General features: G+C 45.8%; 1 protein-coding gene and 1 long non-coding RNA gene across 23 annotated transcripts in view; one reads left to right on the forward strand and one right to left on the reverse strand.

Moving 5' to 3' along the window:
• The window catches only part of SLC6A6 (solute carrier family 6 member 6), a 118,134-nt gene that overhangs the window by 54,568 nt on the left and 42,135 nt on the right, over nt 1-21,431 (forward strand). For 3 of the 17 annotated variants that reach the window (XM_087745209.1, XM_087745204.1, XM_087745205.1), the window contains one exon: nt 9,264-9,299. The exons of 3 other annotated variants lie outside the window; for them this stretch is intronic. Coding sequence is in view for 7 of the 14 variants with exons in the window: in XM_087745201.1 (XP_087601327.1) it covers nt 11,850-11,904; nt 16,239-16,295 (112 nt within the window). In the remaining 7 variants the exon portion in view is untranslated. Of the gene's footprint in view, nt 1-4,617; nt 4,757-9,263; nt 9,300-11,838; nt 11,905-16,238; nt 16,296-21,431 lie in introns of those variants that run through there. 11 more of the 17 variants (XM_087745201.1, XM_087745199.1, XM_087745200.1 and 8 more) reach the window with 10 other exon arrangements.
• On the reverse strand, nt 33-5,798 carry LOC148050066 (uncharacterized). Of its 6 annotated transcripts, XR_015701629.1 has the most exons (5): nt 4,650-4,787; nt 2,800-2,991; nt 2,078-2,201; nt 1,566-1,768; nt 33-1,455 (listed from the first exon to the last, which is right to left on the reverse strand). It is a non-coding gene; the product is annotated as an uncharacterized LOC148050066 (long non-coding RNA). The 6 variants fall into 6 exon arrangements; XR_015701628.1 differs by lacking the exon at nt 4,650-4,787 and adding an exon at nt 5,515-5,798 and having other exon boundaries at nt 33-1,768; XR_015701625.1 differs by lacking the exon at nt 4,650-4,787 and adding an exon at nt 5,371-5,798 and having other exon boundaries at nt 33-1,768.

Consider the following 21,431-nt stretch of genomic DNA (forward strand, 5'->3'; position numbering starts at 1 on the left):
TCAAAGTTCGATCCCAAATGACTGGATATGAATTGAAGATGAAAGCATACTGTTTATTTTTTTAATTAGATTACTTTAACCTCATTTATGCATAGTTCTTTTACTGTTTTTACCCCAACAGCAACAGGGAAGAAAAAAAACCATTGGTTTAGAAGTGACTTCAGAAATGCAAAACATACGGTTCATACAGCATCCAGCAGGAGACAGAGTACCTGTTATTGGTTTTTAGCTCATTTTTATGAAACTGGCTGGCTTTCAGTTTGGAGACATTCTTTAATAATACCTATATTTTTCATTCTATAGTGCATTCCTTTCAAGGACTTTAAATTGCTCAGGAGCTCTTGAAAATCCCAGTGAAAACCTTTGGATATATGAGAGTTTTTCATTTCCAGGTAGCCAACTGTCAATTAACTTGAGACACTTTGCTTTTTCCAAAAGCCAGCGTGACCACTTTGGTTCCAGGCCGTTTGGTTCTTCTGGGTTTGCCCCTCACTTGAGGAATCAGCCCCTGTAAAGGAACAGGCATTTCGAAACTCGACTGGTGTTGGGAAAGGACCCGCTCCAGCCTTGCAGCCTTGCTAAGTGCCTCAAGTTAACATGTAATTAGCTCGATCTAAGGAAAGGACCAGTGGAGGCAATCCCATAATGGCCAGGCAGTCTCAAATATAAGCAAAACAGGCTACCTGTAGCATTAAAATCAGAGAATTTAATGCCAGTGGGGCTACTTTTCAAGAAGACCTGTGGTTTCTAGTTGCCTTTGTGTTTGACTTGTAAACTGCGTGTGGGGCTCCATCACCGGCAGGTTCACGTGATGGGCAGTGTACCAAAAACACAGGTCATGTTTTGATTTCTGTTTGATATCTTATTTATATATGATTTAAATGGAGAAACTAAGAAAAATTAACTGTCCAGGCCATAATTTTACCTAAAATAAACACAGGCTAAAACGACAGCAACTTAGTGGATGGCGTGGATTAGTGAGATATTCTGGTATGTAATAGCAATAGCAACAATTTTATTCCCCGATTTAGTAGTGCTTAAAATCTGCAATCCAGAGTCACTGCGTGACGTGCAAATCCCTTACAAAATCTGCCTCCCTTTTTCAAGCTCAGGATCCTTTGCTATACGAGGGAACCCCGAAGGTTGCCCCCATATAGCTTTGTATAGGAAATTCGTGTTTGGAGAATCGTTAATGCGATGGACTTATTCAGACCATCTTTTTGCCATTCTTGCTTATACCCTTCTTTATAGACAGTGCTGTCCACTTGTCCCCTAGATTTCTGCTGGACTTCGTGCCTGGATAAATTTTGCCTTTTTTATTTTAGTGTTTATATGTAAAATCTTCCCAATCCCTGCAAAATCTCCTCCTTGTTCTTCCCTTGCGTTGGTCCTGAGTCCATGAAACACCATGTTCCCTTTAGCAGCCACACGCTCTAAAGAAGTGAGTTTTTTCTCCTGAGGAAAGCAAGAAATATTAAATCCATTTCGATTTTAAAATGAATGTGAATTTGCTGATGCACGTATTTTAGATCCTGGTGCGATATCCCTCCCTCCATCCACCTCACCTGACAGAAATCTGACCTAGCTCTGCCGTACCCTTGTGTTAACATGCATCCATCTGTGAAATGGGGCACTCGCATCCCTGCCCCTCGAGATCTCTTTTACAGGGTGCAAATACAGCGAATCTCTTCTGACTTTCGTGCCTTCTCGGTAGATTTCCGTACCTTGTAGCCAAGCTGGGGATTTGGCCCGGTGTCTTCTTTAAACCCTGTGACCCAGACGTGGAGATAAAAAAAGAGTTATGTTATTGGATTAAACAGATAGAAGAGGCGCTCACTGTATCAGCACCCAACACCTTAAAACTCCAGAAAGCAGCTCAGCACGTTAAGGGCAAAAATAGTCTCTAAGAAAGAGGGAAAACGCAAAGGAAGGTGATGGCTACCCCATGCCTTGGGCTGGGGTGCCAAACCTGCCGCTCTGCAAAGCAGCCACAGGGACGTTATATTCTGCTTTCTGTAGCGTCTTCATACGACATACGCTGGAGACCTGGTATACAAGTCATTTGAACTACACCTACCCGTAATCGGAGTGATTTTGGCCTCTCTTAGTCCAGGTTGGGTTACTGCCTTCATGGTGGGGTTTTTAAGGGTCAGGCCTGATGGCGCTATGAACGGCACCCGCGCACGCTGGAATCAACAGAACTGCAGAAGTCAAAATACTAATAGATTAAAGCCAGACCTACAGGAAAAGGATAGTAATTTCAGGCACCATTTATATGCTTAATATTATACACATGCTCATGCTTTGTAATTTGGGCTCTAACTTGTGATTTCGGTTACATAAGAGAGCCAGAGGAGCCAGAGGCATTAGTGCTGCCCCACGCTGCGGCTGAAGGCAGAGTTCCCCCAAATATTCGTCAGGCACATTCTCAGAAGTTGTGCTGCCTCATAATGAAACAGCAGACAGCGATGCACATATTCATGACACAAAAGGACTAATTATTATTATTATTCCACTTAGTTCCAGGTACTGTTTACATGCCTCTGACTTCAAAACAGCTTCGGCTGTTGGTTTTGTTACCCCAAACATTTTTATTTTTTTTTAAACACAGAGAGCAACCATGTGCTTTGTGTGGCTGACTTTTAATGAGTGAGGAGCAGCAGAACAAGAGAGAGCCAGAGACAGAAAATACAGGCTTTGATTCCTCTAGAGAACTTGAGCAAAATATTCCACTGCTGTCAGTGGTACAGCTGTGCTGGCAGGATCCTTAGCACAGATGAGGCTCCAGCCGCCACTTACATTTCACCGACGTGACCACCGGTTCCTAATCTGCACCGAGGCATCCTCACTGCAACTGAACGAGCGGCTGCACCGCTGAGAAATGTTTTGCTTCGTTCCCTAGTGCGGCCAGAGCCGCCCGTGTTCGTGGTCCCTCGTGGAGCCTCACAAAATGCTAGCTGCCTTCGGCAAAGGATGCCCACGGATCCCAAGCTGCAGTACCCAAGAAACCTGAATCAGAAGACGTAGGTGGCAGCATGCACTACATCATGTTATTAGTTTAAACCAGGCTTTTTAGTGGAGATATGTCATCAATTAGCTGCATATACCCTATACCTGTATCAATTTTTCAGGTAAAAACCTGTTCGCTTTGCAGATCAGCTCGGATACTGGAAAATCACAGCGTGGACCGGAGTCAGGGAAAATGGCTTGCGTGACTGTGGCACAGAGCCTGTGGCATACTGTGCTGCCAGCAAGGAGGGTGCAGGAGGGGTGCAGCTCTCTGTGCTTTTGCGTGAACCAGCCAAGGGAATCAGCCTTTTCCAGAGACCTCCCTGGAGGCTGCTGTGATGGAATTTGATCCCCTGGCAGCCTACGCATAGGCGATGGGCTCCAAAGGTGTGTCGCCCAGTGAGTGCCGTCCCAGTTTGCGGGGTAGGAAGGTAGGGTCTTGTATCTGGGAAAGCTGGGGAGGGCAGGGTGCTGGGGGCTGTTCGCTCCTCTTTGGTCCATCTCTGCTGTTCCCAGTGCAAGGTTAGCACCGTGGGACTTCTGCGAAACACAGATGGCCCAAAATCTCCCTTTCCCCGCTACTCTGCCCCCACAACGCAAACGGTATTTTGCAGTACAGAGGATCTTAATAAGTCTTCAGCAGGGGTTATATGAAAATGCCGAGCGAGTCTGTGTGCTGCTGCATCCTTTCATTAACTGAACTAGAGATGCAGGTAGGAGAGCAAAGACATCTTTGAGTCACATACCCGTTTGCCCGCAGGAGAGAAGCACCGGCTTTCGGTGCAATGAAACCCAACGCAGGACAAAACGTTGCCCTGCTCATTTCTGCTGCCGATCGCCCCGGCCGCACTTTGTTCCCCAGCTGCGAGCGCGGCTGAGGGGTGCCGGGGACTGCTCCTTGGGGAGGAGGCGAGGAGAGCAGGGCGACCCCGGCCTCCCAGGCACCTGCAGGCCACGTTCCCGTGGGTCTCCCCCTCCGGCAGCAGACGGCTGCCGAGCCCAGATGCCCCAAAAGCCTGGCCGAGCGACACCGGTCCGGAGTCCGCGCCCTCCCCGCCGTCCCGGGGGGAAAAGTGGGGGCGGAGGAGCGCAGCCAGGGCCCGGGCGCGGGGACGGGTGGCAGCGCCGTGGGATGCTTTGTCTGCGAGACGGGCGCTCTTTGTGCCACGACAACAATTAAAAATACATTTACAAAAATAAAAAATAAAGAGAGGCGAGCCGCGGCAGGCAGCCCTGCGCTCCGCTCCCTTCCCCGCCCCGGCAGCCGCGGGGCCGGCTCCCGCCGGGCCGCCTCGCCTCGCCTCGCCTCGCCTCGCCTCGGCTCGGGGGCGGCCCCGCTCCCCGCGGGGCTCCGCGGGGGAAGGCGGGCGGCCCGGGGGGCCCCCCCCCGGCGGCGGCGGCCGCTGCCCCGCACCCGCCCGCCCCTCCCCGCCGCCCCGCGGCCGCCTGCCAGCCCGGGCTCCGCCGCCGTGTCTGCGGCATGGCCCCTCCTCCCCCACACCCCTTCCTTTAGGCTCCCCCCTCCCCAGCAAAGAAGAGGCCGTGCCGGTGTTTTTCCACTCAGCAGGATGGGTGATGCTCAAAGCTCCCTCATTAGACAACAGACACGAGAGGTCAGGAAGAAAGCGCTTATAAATTACCGTTTCCTCCCGCTCGGCGCTGTTAGTCGCGCCGCACCGCTCCGCCGGACCCGCCGCACCGCCGCAGGGGCGCAGCGGCGCGCAGGCACCGCGGCCAGCGGACGCAGGTACCGGCGCCTCCCGGGCGGGCGAGCGAGCGGGCGGGCGGGCGGCGGGGCTGCTGCTGCTGCCGCCGCCACCGCTGCTGCTGCTGCTGCTGCTGCTGCCGGTGCTGCCGGTGCGGCGGCGGAGCGGCGCGGAGCGGCGCGGATCGCCCCCCGCTGCCGCGGCGAACAAAGGGCGGCCGCTCCGCGCCCCGCGGAGCCGAACCGAACCGAACCGACCCGGCGGCGGCGGCCGCCTCCTCCCTTTGTCCGCGCCGCCTCGGGGAGCCCCCGGCCGCGCTTTCCCTTCCCCCCTCCATTTATTTATGTATTCATTCTTCTTCCACCCCCCCTCCTCCCCCGCTGTCTCCTTCCCCCCGCGGGTTTTTTTCCCTCCAGCGGTTATTTTCACACGCCCCCACACCCCCCCACCTTGCGTTAACTTTTTTTCGCGGTAACAGTTTGCAGCAATTACCCACTTGCTGGCGGCCCTCCAGCACATTTACCGAGCACGCTTCCCTCCTCGGCTATTTTTGCCCTTTTTCTCTCGCCTTCCCACCTCTGCCTGCTGTATTTTTTCTGCCTGCCGTGCGCTAACCTGGTAGAGGCAGTGCTACATCTGATGCTAGTGGGCCTACCTGGTGGGTAATACCGCTGGCTGCTGCTTTCTTTCCCCCCCCGCCTCGTTTTTCCTTTTATTTGGGTGATCCTTGGCATGCTGAAATCAAAAGTTGTGATTGGGGCTTGGAAGAAAAACGCAGGGACTGCACAGGGCAGGTTACCGGGCTCAGCTTGGTGCGAAGGGGCGATAATTCTGGGTTCGTCTCAGGGTAACTCGGATCCAAAATTCACCCGCTGGCTTTAAGATAATGAATGCCCATCTCTGCCTGATATTATAACAGGCGGCATGTGGGAGGACTTGCAAGGTTTCCATATAAGAACATGGGAGAATTTATTTCACACAGGCGAAGAAATGTGCAGAGTATGTGTTATTTATGAAACAGAAGGCAAGCTGTGTTTTCCTTAGGCAGCTCCGAGAGTGGCAAAACTTTGTATTTAGAAATTGTAAAAGCTGATTTCTGCTGGTTAATAAGAGCTACGTTTAAAGGAATGCAGCGATGAAAAACAGTAGTGGGAGAGGATCCAGAGAAACACGAAGAAATACAACCCCACACGTATTCCAGCACGGTTTGTGCCAAGGTGTAAAGACGGAGTTTTTTGGTTAGTTCCCATTTTTTTAACCGTATTGGGAAAGGCATTAAGAAAATGTGCCAAGAGGAGCTGGTTACGTTGATAGTGCTATTTTGGTAACTGCATTTTTTTTTTTTTTTAAACGCTTGCATGTCAAAATGTTTCGAGTTTTGGACTAGCAAAAAAGTGAGGCAGCCCTGATGGGGGGACATGTCATCGGCGGTGTATATTTGGGGCTTGGATGACAGTTGCTACCGTTTTAGATTTTATGGCTTTGGGTTTGAGGGTAAATCAGGCCATTAAAACCTGCCGCTGTGGAATTCAGAGGGGAGAGGCTTTGGTGAAAACCCTGATGGTTTTTTGACAGCCAGGTGTTTACCTCTGGGTCTGCATTCGGGCGAGCTGACTGCTTTTTGGCATTGCCTACCTTTGCTCGAGTATGACGGAAGGATTCCCCTGAAGGTTGTTGGGGTTTTTTAAAGCAAAATGTGCGAGCGGCGGAGGCAGCCAGCGGCGCGACGGCGTCCCTCGCCTGCAGTAGGTCGAGGCTGAGGCACGAGTGTGGCGGGAGATGTCTTTGTTGCCCTGGTTAGACCGACACTGGAAACTTTATTTTTGGCGCTTTCGGAGATAGCATCGTCGTGTTTCCTCTTCAACTGTCTCTTCTGTGCTTTGCATATTTTATTTTTTTTTTTTCCTCTATTTGCCTGCCTCTCACCTTCTCTGTTCCTTCCCACCTCTCTCATGGTTTGGGCTGCTTTGAGGCTGCACCCACTGGAGGGCGACAGCCACCTTTCCCTCTCCCTGAGGTCCCAGTGCTGCCCGGCGGGTGAGGCGGCACCTGGACCCCCAGCCTGCGGGCGGGCCGAGGGGGGAAAGGCCGCTTCTTGCTGTCATTCATTAACCCGCATCCTTTCCTGTGCAGTGTTAGGGTTATTTGCTGTCATACTTGGCAATAAGCAGGAGATTGCAGGTGGCACTGTGACATTCGGAGGTACCGAGAAGGTGGTTGCATGCTTGGGGGTGCTAGATCAAAATCCTGGGGGTTTTTGTTTGTTTGTTTTGGGATATCGGTCTAGAATCCAGTAGAAATTCAGAATGCTTCAAATGCCACCGATTTATATTTTATTTTACTTTGCTGTAACCAGGAGCAAAATTTGTCGGTAGTCACTAATTTGTAGCTCTTGGGTGGGTTGCCTGGAGGTTTCTTAAATGCCAGAGGTGAAATGTTTGGGCTGTGGCAGGAGGGTTCAGTCTGTGTGAAATGCCATGTGAAAAGAGGAGATGCAACATTGGCACGGAAGGATACGAAGACGCTTGAGGTTGGCTTACTCTTGCTGCACGGTGCTTGGGAAACCTCCCGCGCCTGAGCACAGTTCTGTTTGTAAAGCCTCGGGGAGGATCTTGCCTTACAGCTAATTGTTGCAAATATTTCAGTGAGTTTTCCTTAAATCGATATTCTGCCTAACCAAGACTGAGCTACATCTTCGTGGCTTCTAGCCAAGTCCTGTGGGCCGGGTGTTCCCAAAGAGACTCTCCGGCACAAGCCCTTCAGCAGGCTGCCTTGCTCCCCAGGCAGTGATGCTCCCAGGATTTTCATCAATGCACCTCAAGACTCAGCAGCAACCCCCTATTATTTTAATTTTGCCCCTTCTAGCTTTTCCAATAATCTGTATTTTTGCCCCAACAGGCAACAGGGCAATGTTGCCCCAGCGCCCCTATGGCAACCTTGCCAGTTCCACCAGTAAGGGGAGTCTCTACAGTGGTGCCCTACCCAGGCTTTTAATCATGCCAGCAAATGACTCTGAAAAGATTATGCTGATTTGTTTCTTTTAAATTTAACCATATTACAACACATAAAAATGGATGGGAAAGCCATGGTAGTTAAAGCCTTTTGCAAGTAATGCTTATTTGATTGGTCATACTAATAAATTGTAGATCATTTAAGAAGCGCAGCTTTGAATAGATTACCTGGTAGGATTAGTGCCTTCGACTTCTTCTCATCGCTAACTTAATTTACATGACCAGAATGGATCAGGGTTATGTTTTCTAAAGTAATCCTGAGCCCAGTCCTCTAACTGCTCCATACACAGAACTCAAGTTTATTCTGATGCCAGTTGGGGCAGGGGACGACGACTGCTTGCAGGGTTGGGTCCTTGGCATTTGGAAGAAAAGCGTGAGGCTGAAAATGCAGTGATTTAATATTTGTTGAATTTCTTCCATACACGCATTCTTACTTGAATCCTCAGCTGTTGTAGTGCCATGGATTTAATTGATTTGTGCTAGCTGAGTATCATCCCCAGGCATGTAAACTCCAGGCAATACCCTTTAAATTGCTTACAGAGTAGCTAATATTGATACAAGATAATGTGGTAGAAATTAAGTGAAACTGCCACTCTTCATTGTCCTTTTTTTCCCCTAAAACTGCCATTGGAAGGGCTACCGTGCTGCCAGTCTGTGACTCTGGAAGCGTGGCTGGTGTCCTGCCGTGCCTTCTGTATTTATATCAGTCTCTCTCGTGTTTTTTCCAATGTGTCTAGATTGACACCACCAAAAAGCTGCTCAGTGCCGGCCCTAAACCCTGCTCCAAGAGCATCCACCAAACCCGCCAGCTGGGTTGGTGGAAGGGGAGTGCGAATCGAATCCGCGTGCTCCAGCGAGCTTTGGGTGGGAGGCAGCAGGGCGGGTGGCAGGGGGCCGCGGGAGGGTGGCTGTTAAGACCCAGGAGCTGTTGCAAAGGCTCGTGCATTTTAGCAGTTACTGGGTTTCCTGTTGTGGTTCTCTGTCGCCCAGAATGGTCACAGCCTCGAAGAACGCCTTCGCTGCTGTGGCTTTCCGACCTGGCTTTGAATGCAGTCAGTGCTTGCGTGCTGGTGTGGCAAAATCATGATACTGTGCCAAAATGCAGGAGGAGTGCCCTACTTTAGGGTGTCGGTGTAGGCAGGCTGCCCGTAGGTAGGAGAGCAGCCCATACGTCAAGCCACAGAGTTATCAGTGAGCTGGAATGTAGTTACAAGTTCTTCCTTTTTTGCTTCAGATCACACGGCATTTTCATTTTATTTCACTGCTGCCGTGCAATTTCCTTGCTCTTGAGATGGATATAGTCAAATTTTCTGTGATGTTTTATATAGAGCAGAACAGGTGAGAAATGATCTGTTTTGGCATTGGTACTACGTTCAGTGTCTTGATGTTCTTCAAAATATAAGTTCATACTGATGAAATTCAGAAAACACTATGCATGATAACATTGAAACATGTCTGACTTATCTTGCTAGACCCATTTTTTTCCTTTAAAATATTTTTTTGCCTTTTCTTTTTCTCTTTTTTTTTTCCCAAACAGGAAGAGAAAATCCATTCAGGAGAGACTCTTCTTCATGTAAGTGTTATTTATGCTTGTTTATGAAATTACAAAAAGGTTATAAAGCTCATTAAAATGTTCAAATACTGAACATTTACCATCTGTTCCTAGAAACCAAGTATAGAGCATGTAAAAATAGGCTGTAGTTATACAGTAATAATGCTCAGCAACTGTTATCTTAAATCTACCTGTGCAGTTCTTCTGTGCATATCACTGCAGAATTTAGAAACCATTGCAAAGCACTTTGCAGAGGTTTAAGCAGCGTGCCCATAAAGTTGGTGTGTAAATCCTGGAGGGATGATATAAAAGTGGTTTGCCCAAAGCAGAGGAGACCCATAAGTGAGAGCTGGTTTTAGCACCCCAGAGTCCCTGAATCCCAAACCCTGTGACAAGAGTCAGCTTCTCTGCCTTGGATCCTACAAAATCCAAGTTCTGCCTATAGAGCCATTTGTTTGCGTGCATGTGTACTAGTGTGTGCATGTATACGTGTGGTTAAGAGAGACTGCGTATACGCGTATTTGGTCTCAAATAGCATGTAGGTATTTCAGGCCTTTTCTACAACCTGTGGTGATACCCATTAAAATAAGTGTAAATGCCACCAGCCATCGGTGAATACTGTTGCAAATGTTTTGTGAAAGCATTTGGCTCCAGACTGACTGCTCGGTCTGGGTGAGCCCAGTACAGTATTCTTCATGGGACCAAGAAAGCTGCATGTCATAAAAATACAACATTTTTTTTCCACACCATCTAGTGACCTGGTTTGCTTGCAGATCTCAGATCTGAAAACTCTTGAGTAGCATAGGAAGCTCTGCTCTGGTATTTCTTCCTAGTAAATAAATCTGATTAAATGTTTTAAGGGGCTGCATAGATGAAGACTCTCATTGCCTTAATGCAAAATTAGCTTAGCAAGGAAAATGACTGCATTGTTCCCAATGCAGGGCCCGCTTTGCATAACTTCCCAGCATGTACTGTGTCCAGTGGCATGGCAAGCCCACGAGCGCTCACCTCAGGCTCATTTCCCATAAGTCAGCTTTTTTTTTTCTTTTTTTTTTTTTTTGAAAAATAACATATATCTCGGAGTTGCAGCACTCCATTATGCTTGCGTAGCAACTGCTGGTTAATATGTAGCAAAACGCCGTGCGGTAACAAATGTTTTTTTGCTATTGTTGAGCTGGAATGTTAGTTCAGCTTCTAGATAACAGTGGCTTGTGCAAGGCGCCCCGGTAGACCATGATTTCTGTGGCTTGTAGGGTAGTTCTGTAGGCAACCGTGTTCTGCTCTTCCTCTCCCCTGTGCTTCCCTTCGTCTTCCACGTGAGCGAGGGGGGGCTTAGGTGAAGGCAGGGAACTGGCAGCCCTTTGCATCCCGCAAAGGACCCTTCTGGGGTTTATATTAAGCCCGTTGCTAGTCAAGCATCTGTTGAAAACACTCTTTATACTGGTTGTGTTTCTAGCAGAAACATTGTAAGACGCTTTATTTAATAGCTTTGAACCACAAGTGTTCTTTGGCTGGTTTTATGGATATTATAAGACAATCTTTCAAAAAAAAAAAAAAAAGGCAGTAGTTAGTGAAAGACACCCCAGAAAGGATTAAAGAAGAATCCTTCCCTGCAGCTGGAATCCTAGCTGAGACTAGTTAAGAGTTTGTATCTTCGAGAAGGTAAATCATCATTTTTAAAAGGTAACGGAGAAGGAAAAATTCCAGAAGGCTTTTGATTATCACCATTTTCAATATTTGTAGCTCATTATTATTTCATTCTAGTGTAGGAAATTCAAACCTCTTGAAAAGCCTGTGAAGCACATGCTTCCCGGAGATTTTAAATGGGAAATAGTGCAACAAAACCACCTTTAAGGGAAGAAGCTCCCAAATAGGGAAGAACCCAAACAGAGGAACCCTACAGCAGTGACTGTATGGTGTCTGGAAACTGCAGAATAAGTGTGCAGTGCAGAGCTGAAGGGTTTTGTCTGGAGATTTCAGTATCACAGACAAATAATCGGGAGCTTCCTAAGTCTGATGTATATACTCCAAAATGAAGGAGTAATGAAAAGGTTGTGGTCCAGAGGCCATTTGCGGTGCAGCCTTCCATCACCTGCTGTGGCTTTTCAACAGCTAACGGCAAGCTTTGAGCATCAGAGCCTCTCTCTTATGGTTCTGTGCATGAGATGTGACGACTTTGACTCGATAACTCTATTTGTGCCTGTCTGTGCATTGGCTCCCCTTGGCTTCCTCAACTGTGTGAGTTTCCAAAAGAGAGTTAAAATCCAGGGATGGGAATAGCGAGGCTATAGCGAAATGGCAGGATCGTGAAGCATCCAGGACAGGGACCTCTCCTAGGCCCCGTTCAGAGGGGGTTGACTCCTGTGGCGGTGAAGGCTCGGTGGGGATTAACCCCTCAGGACTGTGACTTGGACCGGTCACCGTGACAGGAGGTGACCACTTTGAGAAAGGACTCTTTGTGACAGTAACCAGCCATATGTAGTTGTAATGATAAGAAAGGGACCGTCTTATTGTAGTCACTTTGCGACAAATACTACCACGATTCATTACTTTCCATCAGTGCCTCATCCTATGGAGGAATCACCACTGCCCATCTACATTGAGGAGGGGACAGAAGTCCCGATTGGTGAGTGCAGTTGGGATGGGATATGTTTAAGGGAGGGTATAACGGTACTTGGGTTTTATATTCCTCACGTTTGCGTATACCCATTTGTCATTGAAAATTGTAAGGCCTGTTGCAAATGTTTGGGGATTTTTACTTTATTTTCTTAACGCAAGTGTATTTTAGAGCTCCTGAGGATTGTTAAATACTGCTAGTGTTGGTTTTCAGCTAATCATAAATCAAAGTACATAATTAATGCAGTGACATTAAACGCTTCTGTGCAGGATCCCTTAGCACAAGGCTGGGGAAGACCATGAGTATCACAAGAGGTAGTTCCCACTTCAGCCTTTGCCTTTGGTGTTGAGATACTCAGAATAATCTGCCGGTTGGGTCAGCAGTTTTTGTCATTGCCTGCGTTGAACATCGGAGTGCTGCACACCCCTGTTTCTGAGCTCTGGTGTGGATGTATTGTCACTACATGGATGTATAGGTTTGGGTGTTGGTTTTTTTTTTTAAATAGAGGAGCAGTTTTTCAGATAACCCATAAAGAAAGAGGCTAAAAGATCAATAAGTTGGACTGTGGTGATCTCTTTGGACTGTAGAAAGCTGCGACGGCAGCATTTCCCAGAGCCCCTTCCTTATTCAGCCTGTTGTCGGTTGCATACAGTAAGTGTGCCTTGGCTACCACCTTGGGAGTCTGCCCTGTTCAGCAGATGTGTCTCTTCAAATAACTTTTTCTTATTACGTATCCTGAATTTTTCCATTCCTAAAGTCAAGCAATTGCTTCTTGTCCTACTATCTTTCGAGCTAGATTAATTACCTTCCTCTACACACAGTACCTTGAAGGTATTTATAGCTGGATCTCAGCCCAGGAGTCTTCTCATTTATAGACCATATTAATTTAGCTCTCTTTCTCCTTAGATCATTTTTATTGTCCTTATTTGTATTTCCTTTAATTTTTCTATCTCCTTTCTAATCTGTGGAGACTTGAACAGCTCATACTGTATCCACTGTGGTTGTTTTGACATAGCATTATGCTTTAGATTTCCATATCATCCCTTCATACGTACGCATCCAGAAATAGCTTAGCCTTTGACCCTTCTCCTGCATCACTCAGTAGCATCACACAGAGAAACTCTATTACTTGGCTAATCTTACCTGCAATCACCTTTAGGTCTTTTTTGGATTCATGGCTTTGCAGCTAGCTGCTCCTCAGGCAATGTCGCTGATCTCCTGAGATGTAAGGCTTCCTAGCACTAAATCCCCATCCCATTGCATGCCACCTACTTATTTTACCCAGGAATGATGTAAGACAGTATGCCTATGTATTTATTTTAATGCCCTGGGATTTTATCATTTACATAGAAGTTGTTACTGTTTTGTCACATATAGAGCAAAGAAGTACTTAGAATTTTATATTTTGATACCTATTACAACGGTGTTCTGCACATTACTCCAGACTCCTTTCCCAGCTCCATCATTCTTGTTTGCATACCTTCTGTAACTTTTCCTTCCTCTAGTTATAAAAGTTCATAATGTAAAAACTGACAGGTTTAGCCTTCTCCTTGTCTTCATTTTGTACCTTTTCTCGTTATACAATTAATATATTGTTGCTGTATCGCTTCTATGCATGGCACGATGTGGTCTTTTCCACAGCAGATCATCTTTTCCTCACGTCTTCTAGAGCTGTAGTCAGCTGAACGTCTGCTCAACATCAGGCCCCTCTTGTAGAACCATTAAGGCTAATTTCTGTCGTGGCCTCTGGTATTTCATCATGTCTTTCCCATTGCACTGAGGAAACCTGGACTGCCAGGATGGTGGTACCCGCACCAAGAAAAACACTGTAGGGCTGACGAATCACAACACTGACCAAACAAAAAAAAAAAACCCAAACACCTATGATTGAAAAGCTTTTTAGAGGATGTTTGTCCGATGCTGTCGTGAAGCAGGTTTGAAGGATCAGGCTCTGAGATGCAGCAGTAGCTGTGAAATGGCCAAATCGGGCTGGGGAGGGCATCGTGTTTACTTATTTTAAATAAGTATCTGGACTGTCCATGCAGCAAGCTGTGGTTGTGGGGCAATGAGTGGAAAAAGGAAATGATGCAGAGATGAGAGCAAACCACAAGCTCTGAGTTTGGTATTTGAATGCCTGACATGGGTCAGGGCTTTTATGATAGTTGGAAGCAGAATAAATCGTCAAGCTAGGGAGTCAGCTCCAAAAATCTGATCTGGCTCTGGGTCTCAGTTTTGGTCCTGCTTTCCGTTGAGCTTACCAGCGTGATCCAGATCCAGGGTGCCCATTTGCACCTGTATAGACCAGACTAGGAATAAAAAAAGTCCTTTCTGGAGGGCTGGAGAAGAATAATACACAGTGCAGTTGTTCAAACAATTCAGCACAACCATCATTTACTTTTAAAAGATTGTTTGGAGAACTTAGATTATTTCCTCATCCAAAACACATTTTGGATAGTATATGGAGTGCATACGGTTCTGGCCCAAGCCTGAGTGGTGGTAATAGATTGCTTTGCAGCTTCCATATTTATTAAAAAAAATAGAGAAATCAGTAGGTTCTTTCAGAGTCTAAATTTAACAACCCTAATTAATCAAGCGATTTAAAAAGGAACATAAATCTCGCTTGTTTATTACAGCTGCTTCATGAAAACAGCAGCTACAAATAATACCCTGTAATGACAATCTAGCTAACACTGTCATGAATTAACCAACAAGAGAACGGGCGTATGGGATCTGGGCAAAGGCAGCATTTCCTTCTCTGGAGGGAGGGTCTTTGCGTTGCGGAGAAGGTGGTTATTACCTAAACGCTGGTTTTATCTGCTTGGGTGAAATGAGGACTTTGACATTTCTGCATAGATGAATACCGCTTTTGATTGGAAAAAGGTCTGAGCTATACTTAATTTTTACGTACTTTTGCACTTTCTCGAGTACGTTGCTCGAGGAAGGTAGGTAAGCGAGATGCAACAAACACGTTAATAAATCAAAGATATTTCTGAGGAGATGGAGAATATTTTGCAAGCAGTAGCAAAGACTAGAGAATAACAGTAGAAGAGTGCAGGTCAGACCCTGGCAGTCTTAATTCAGGCACAGTTTCAACTGTCTTCCACACAGTTAAAGAGTTGAGGAGATTCAAGTTGAGGAAATAGGCAGAGCAGGGCATTCTTCTATGATTCAACATTGCCGTTCATGCTAAGGTCATGGCCAAATTCCCCGGTCGCTGTTTGGAACCTGCTGTGTTCAGCACTGAAGAAAACACCTGAGGCCACGCAGTCCAAATTTACATTTTATAAAGCAAAAACCCAGGAACAAAATATTTGCGTTGGCAGTCATTGTATTTGGTCTGTACAGAACATCACCAAGGGAATAATTGCCTCCTCGGGGATCAGGGCGCAATAGAGCTGTAGGCTGAGATGTTTGTTTATGTTTTTCCTTCCAAGTCACATTTTGAGACATTAGTGTTGTTTGTACCTGTGAAATTAGCTGCAAAGACATACCGGTTCAGGGCCTAATTCTCAACTGATTTACTCTGGCATAGCTTTGTTGTTTCCAGTAGCATTGCTATTGCTTTATCATTGTATAAACGGGATCAAAGTCAGACCCCCTTTTTCAGGAATCAGTCCTGCTGACCTTGAAACCCATGGCACTTCTGCTCTAGCTCTGAGTCCCCATGTGGGCAGAATCCCAGTGGTCCACTTCTATCTTACTGATCCACTTTTGCTAATGAATAGTACTGGCTTCAGTGGACTTATTTCAAATATATACAAGTGTTACGTAGACCTTGTCTATATAGGATTTGCCCCCCCATTAAATCATCTCTGTATGATGGAAAGCTCCATTAGCACTCTGAAGCCGTATTCTCTTGGTGGTACTCACAAGTCATGATGTAGCCCTGGCTTATTTGAGTAATCTTGACTACAGGAGAAGAATTCTCTTGTAATCGCACACAGTTTCTTCTGCCGCTGCTCGATCCCTGCTTTTAAGGATCTCTGATGTCCTATTAATGATAAAAACTGGATTTCCAGTCTACTACTGCTCTTGGGCAGACTCACGGAAAGACAGATGCTTTGTTGGTTTTTTTTCTTCTTCGATAAGAGAGTTAGAGCTGTTTTTTAAGTGGGGTGAGCCTAGGAAGTGCACCTTTCCCAGGCAGGGAGAGTATTCAGCACCATATAGAGAGCTGGCGCTCTGTCTCTCTAGGAGATTGCCTTCCCTCAGAAGATAACCGTGTCTGCAATACGCGCTTCAGGGTTTGCTCTTTCATGGGGTGCTGGCACACAGAAAGCTTGATTTTTGCCAGGTACTGAGTGCCGTCTGCAAGGTATTGAGTGCCCTCCTATCCTTTGCAGCCAAAAAGGAGTTGATTGCTCTTGGCATCAGGCAAATCTGGACCCAGAAGACCACAGGTAGTATTTACCAATTATTTATGTGCTTTCGCATGCCAGAGGTTGTCTGAATTGATTTCCCTAGCATGCAAGAGATTTCAGGCCTTAATGGCACTTGCCTGCCACTAAAAACATTTTTTTTTAAATAATAATAATACAATAATAAGCATGACGTTTATTGCATTGCCATGGGGAAATTAAGAAACCCCCAAATTAACTACAGTCCAAGTAACTATTAGCTCTTCAGAGCTATTGCAAATGTGTGAGTTACATACCCTGAATGAGCACCATATGCCAATTTATTGGGCACAGTGAGTCACAGGACACAGAGTGGAAAGCAATAATTGCTTGGCATGCATTGTAACATTCAGTAGGGTTTTTTGTTTGGTTTTCTTAAAGGAATATGTTTTTACTCTGACAATAAAATGAGTGTCATCTGATATGCTGCCACCAGGGACTCTTGCTTATTTTGTACTTAACCTGGAGCTTACCCATCTGTCACTCACCGCACACCCCCTCTGTGTCTTTTCCTTTCCAACTGCTTGTATTGTATGCGTGCAGTATCGGAATACAAAGATTGAGCCTTCCATTTGGTATTGTCTTGTCATTTTGCGTTAATCCTCTTCTCCCTTTTCCTCCTCATCTTCTTTCTTTGTCCGATAGGGAAATTCAGGTTGGTTATAAGGAAAAATTGTTCACCCTGAGAGGAGTGGAGCAGTAGGACAGGTTGCTCAGAGATTAAACAGTCTCCACTCTTGAAGGTTTTCAGAGCTTGACCAGATAAGGCCATCAGCAACCCAGCCTGGGTTTGATGTTGGCCCTTCTTTGAGCAAGAGGCTGGGCTATGTGACCTCCAGAAGTCCCTTCTAACCTAAATTACTTTATGGTTCTGTTTAATACCCAGTTTCCATTCTGATTCAGCCGTTCTGCTGTGTGTGTCATTAACTCCTCCCTCCCCATTGGAGTCACTCTCATTCATTCCAGCATAGAACAGGAGCGACCTCTTGAAGGTCAATGAAGTTACAATGGTTCTACTGACGAGGGATCAAAATCGAGATGTAAATGGTAACCTCAGATGAGATTAGGAGGTGAGATTTGGGTATCTCTGAAATTAGGTGGAATTTTTACCAGGATTTCACCTTAGATCTCTTCAAAACTTACATTAAGTGCCAATTGAAGTTATCAGTTGAAGAGTTTGCTGCAGAATTGTATCAGAACAATAGATATTTAAAAAGTAAAGATCACCTTCTTTTCCCTTTCCGTTACAAATCCCCTTCTCTAGCAGCCTTGAAGAGAGCTTTGGGGTGTTTAGGGTTTAGCGAGTCACCAACTGCCCTTGCTCTGCCGTTACGTGCTGGTTTCGTCGTGCGGCTGTAACCACGTGAGGGAGTTAATGCTGCACAGAGCATCTGCTCCTCGGCCCAACGCCTTCCCAGCCCTGCAGCTCTCTGCCAAAGAGCTTCAGACCTGCAGAGGGGCATCTGCGAGCTCTATAAGGTAGCAAATTTTCATGGGTTGGCCCATAGCCAAAAAATGTCCTTTGTCAGAATAACATTATTGCAATTGTGCTGAAAGAAAGGAAAACCACGCTCAGATTCACCATATCAGTCTAGGGAATTTTCAACAACGATCTAGCTATTACAGAAAAAGAAAAAAACAAAACTCCCAATTGCTAGGAAAAAGAAATACAGGAATAGTTTTATAGGGTTGCTCTTTCAAGTCTGCCAAGGTAAGGTGATTTTTCTCCATATCTCTCCTTTATCAGCAAGAAGTATATTGCTTATGCAAACACCTTATTTCCCATCAGGCTCTTGTCAAAAGTAAAGTTTGCAAATGGGGCTACCGTAGTGGATTGAGGGAAGACTAAATATGAGCAACCAAAAGCCTTTTTTGTCCCTTTTTATGCAAGGCAGGATTCTAAAATCCAGATTTAACAGGACAGACTTGCTTTCATACACTTTTTCTAGTGATTGCTGCCTTCCCTCTTCTGTAACCACGTCTATTCTCTCTCCTCGTACAGATCCTCCTTAAATGATATAAAGGGTTGCTCTTTCAAATATGAGAAACTGTCGTGCCATGTAAAGGGAATTTAGTAGCAGAAGTTACTGCTGCTTGGTAGGGTTGAAGGTCCCTTCTCCTCCACTCTTCCTGCGGTACACAAGCTATAGATGACAAATCAGATTTGACAGGCGGATAATATTCACATGAGGAATTTAAAGCAATACATCTGACTTTGAATCACCTAGGTTTCTGCTTCTGCAAAACTATCACAAGTTCACATAGCTCTTGTACACGTGTCACTCCCTTACAAAAATCCAGCAAAGTAAACCAAAGGAAGTTCTCTCGCTTTCTACCGTTAGTTTACATATGGAGTTGTTTTTATGGCTACCGCAGCTGTTTGTCACGTACCCATCATTTATGGTGGAACTGCAAACAGTTTCCCACCTGTCTGTAATTAGCTTTTGCGCACACACACACAAAAAATCATGAAAAACAATTGTAGTTATGATGGAAACAGCTTTGGATATTAAAGGTTAATGTGCCACATTGGTATCTAGTGTAAGCACGTTCGCTTAAATGAAATTGCACTAAGAAAGATCCTCAACTGTTCAGCTTTATGAACTGCGTCTCTGAACTGGTCAACAGGAGTAGGTTAAGTTTACAGTAGTCAAGCTAGGACTGTAAAAGCGACCTGCAACGAAAACCATCAGCTGGCGTTTGTTTGAAAAGATAAGAGATGGAGCAAAATACTCAGGTTGTTCATATATTGTCATGCTATATTTGGGGATGCTTGCCTGCAAAAGCCAACAGAAGAGCGAGTACCTGTAGCCTGTGGGATTGACACTGGTGTAAAGATAGGACTGCAGATACTTGTTTCTTGTATTGGAGTCAGCCTTGCTCTCACAAAATTCCCTTCGGAGGCAGCGATTCCAGAGTGAATTCGGTGGGGCTTTTGTCCAGGTAGTGTGTGGGAGCAGGGTTTTGTTCTGCTTGGTGCGTGCTCTGCACTTTGCAGCCCGTGGTATGCAGAAGTGGTTTATATGTAGTTTCCTTGGAGAAGTGAAGTATTTGTTCTGGCGCTATTTGGTTTTCATATCTCTTGACATAAGAGCGAGCGTAGCTCTCCGTATATGAAAGCTGATGTCAGAGATCTGTGGCGAAAGCAAACTGAAAATACACCTCTGGCTGGGAATCAGCCCAAATCATGTGATGTTTAAAAGCATGTTGATTTAGTGGTCAATAGCAAAGGTTTTACTTCCAACTCAGACCTTCAAAACAGATGGGTAGTGATCAAAAATGGCAAATTTTTGATCAAATAATGCCCATTGAGAGGCCTGTGGGACATAGTGGTATTCCTTCTGAAGTGCCCCCCGGGAGCACGGTGAGCGGCTCCGGCCAGCCATGGAAGCTCAGAAGACGGAGCTGCAGCTGGAGGCTGAGCCAAGGCTGTTCTGGGATTAAACAAAAAATGTCAGTGTCCAGCCGTGCAAGCCAGCACCTGGCACCAGCTGCATGAAAGCAAATAAATACCATAGTGTCTACACAGCTTTGCTTTTTTTTTTGTGTGTGTGAAAGTCTACAGTTCACCAGCCTGGTTTGCAAAGTTGCGCTCTCTGTGAGCTTGTTCATCAGCTTCGCCACTTCTTCTTTTAGCGTATCCTCTGCAGAACCCCCCGCGCTCTGTTTTGCTCTGCCTTATCAGTAGTTTCGATTTTATTTCCTGTGTGAAACTTCATATGCTTAAAGTTTCTGTTCCATTTTTTTTACTTGAAGGAAAGAAAACAACAGTAAATTAAACTTAGGGGTGCTTAGGAAATCTCTGATGGCTGAAGGCCGGCGAGCAGCGGTGCCCGGGCCGAGCACCCGAGTACCGCGGTGCAGCGGCGAGGCTCGTTGCTTCACCTTAGCTCCACATCTTAAAAGTCTACAGCTCATTTCCATCACTGATTCATATTTTTGCTGATAATTACTGTCAGCATGAAGGAGGAGTCAAGACTGAAATCAAAAGTAGCTTACTCCTATCATTAAGTTTTAGAGCTCGTGGCTCTGTCCTCAGGGCTTTGTAACCTTCTCAGGCTTTCTAGCCCTGTAATGGGGCTGACACTGCTGATCGCCTGCATGCAGTAGCTGTTTTCCTGGTGCACGTTGGCTGGCCGTTTCCCACCCATAGTGCCGTGTTGCACACCTCTTCCTTCCATTAATGTACCCTAGAAAAAACTCAGGTGTTATGCAGATGCGGCACAGGAACAAAGAAGAAGGAGGAGGATTGTTCTCCTCCACCGATGGTGTTGGGATCTAGATTTGCAGCGATAAGGGACTGTATGACATGTTTAAACAGCTGCCGCAGGTGGGATAGAAACCTGTCCTCAGTTATTGGTTAAATTAAGATGAATGGATAGAAGCAGTACAAACACAACGCCGGCTTTGTGTGCAGGTGGCCTAGGCAGGTATGGCAACAGCCTGGTTACAAAGCTGATCAAAGCCATTAGTGGGTATAGAAAACTTCACTTGCTTTTCCAAAAACATGTCATCTTATACATATATCTGTTTTTTACCTAGTTGGAAAACATACTGAAAAAGTACAGTAATCTTCAATTCAGAGAAAGCCCCGAACACCAGCATTGGTAAACTCAGTAAATTTAAGGCTAAATTTAGCATTAGTTGAAAAAACAGGTGAGGGTGGAATGTTTTATCCCCAAGAAAAAATTACTTTGAAATAATGAATTCATACATTTTATTGCACATTTGCCTCACTAAATGGCTAGTTTATTATTTCTCTTCCCTGCACTGGGGCACTGCTCGGTTATCGTAGCACAGAGATTGCTGTCTGACATTAACGTGCGTTGTAAGTGGCTTGCAGATGTGTCACATCAAATCGATACGTTATTAATCACATGCAAAAAATTCAATAGGCACAGTGCACACCACTGACTGTTCAAGTTCATAAGCTTTGTGGGCTTTAAGGGTTTTGCTTTCCTATAGCAGGATGAGGGACACCACTTACAGATTTCGATGTGGTTTAATTGTGGCCGTAAAACTAGTTTAATTGACACCAAGACTTACTAGAGAATTGCAATCCACTCAACAGCAGACCTTCAGAATCGAAAAAAAATACATGAAAATGCTTGTTCCTTTAGTCAAAAGTTGTATAACTGC

The sequence above is a fragment of the Nipponia nippon genome, unplaced genomic scaffold (assembly GCF_047370975.1).
Source record: "Nipponia nippon isolate SJK-2023a ecotype South Korea unplaced genomic scaffold, ASM4737097v1 scaffold_9, whole genome shotgun sequence".
Lineage (NCBI taxonomy): Eukaryota > Metazoa > Chordata > Aves > Pelecaniformes > Threskiornithidae > Nipponia > Nipponia nippon.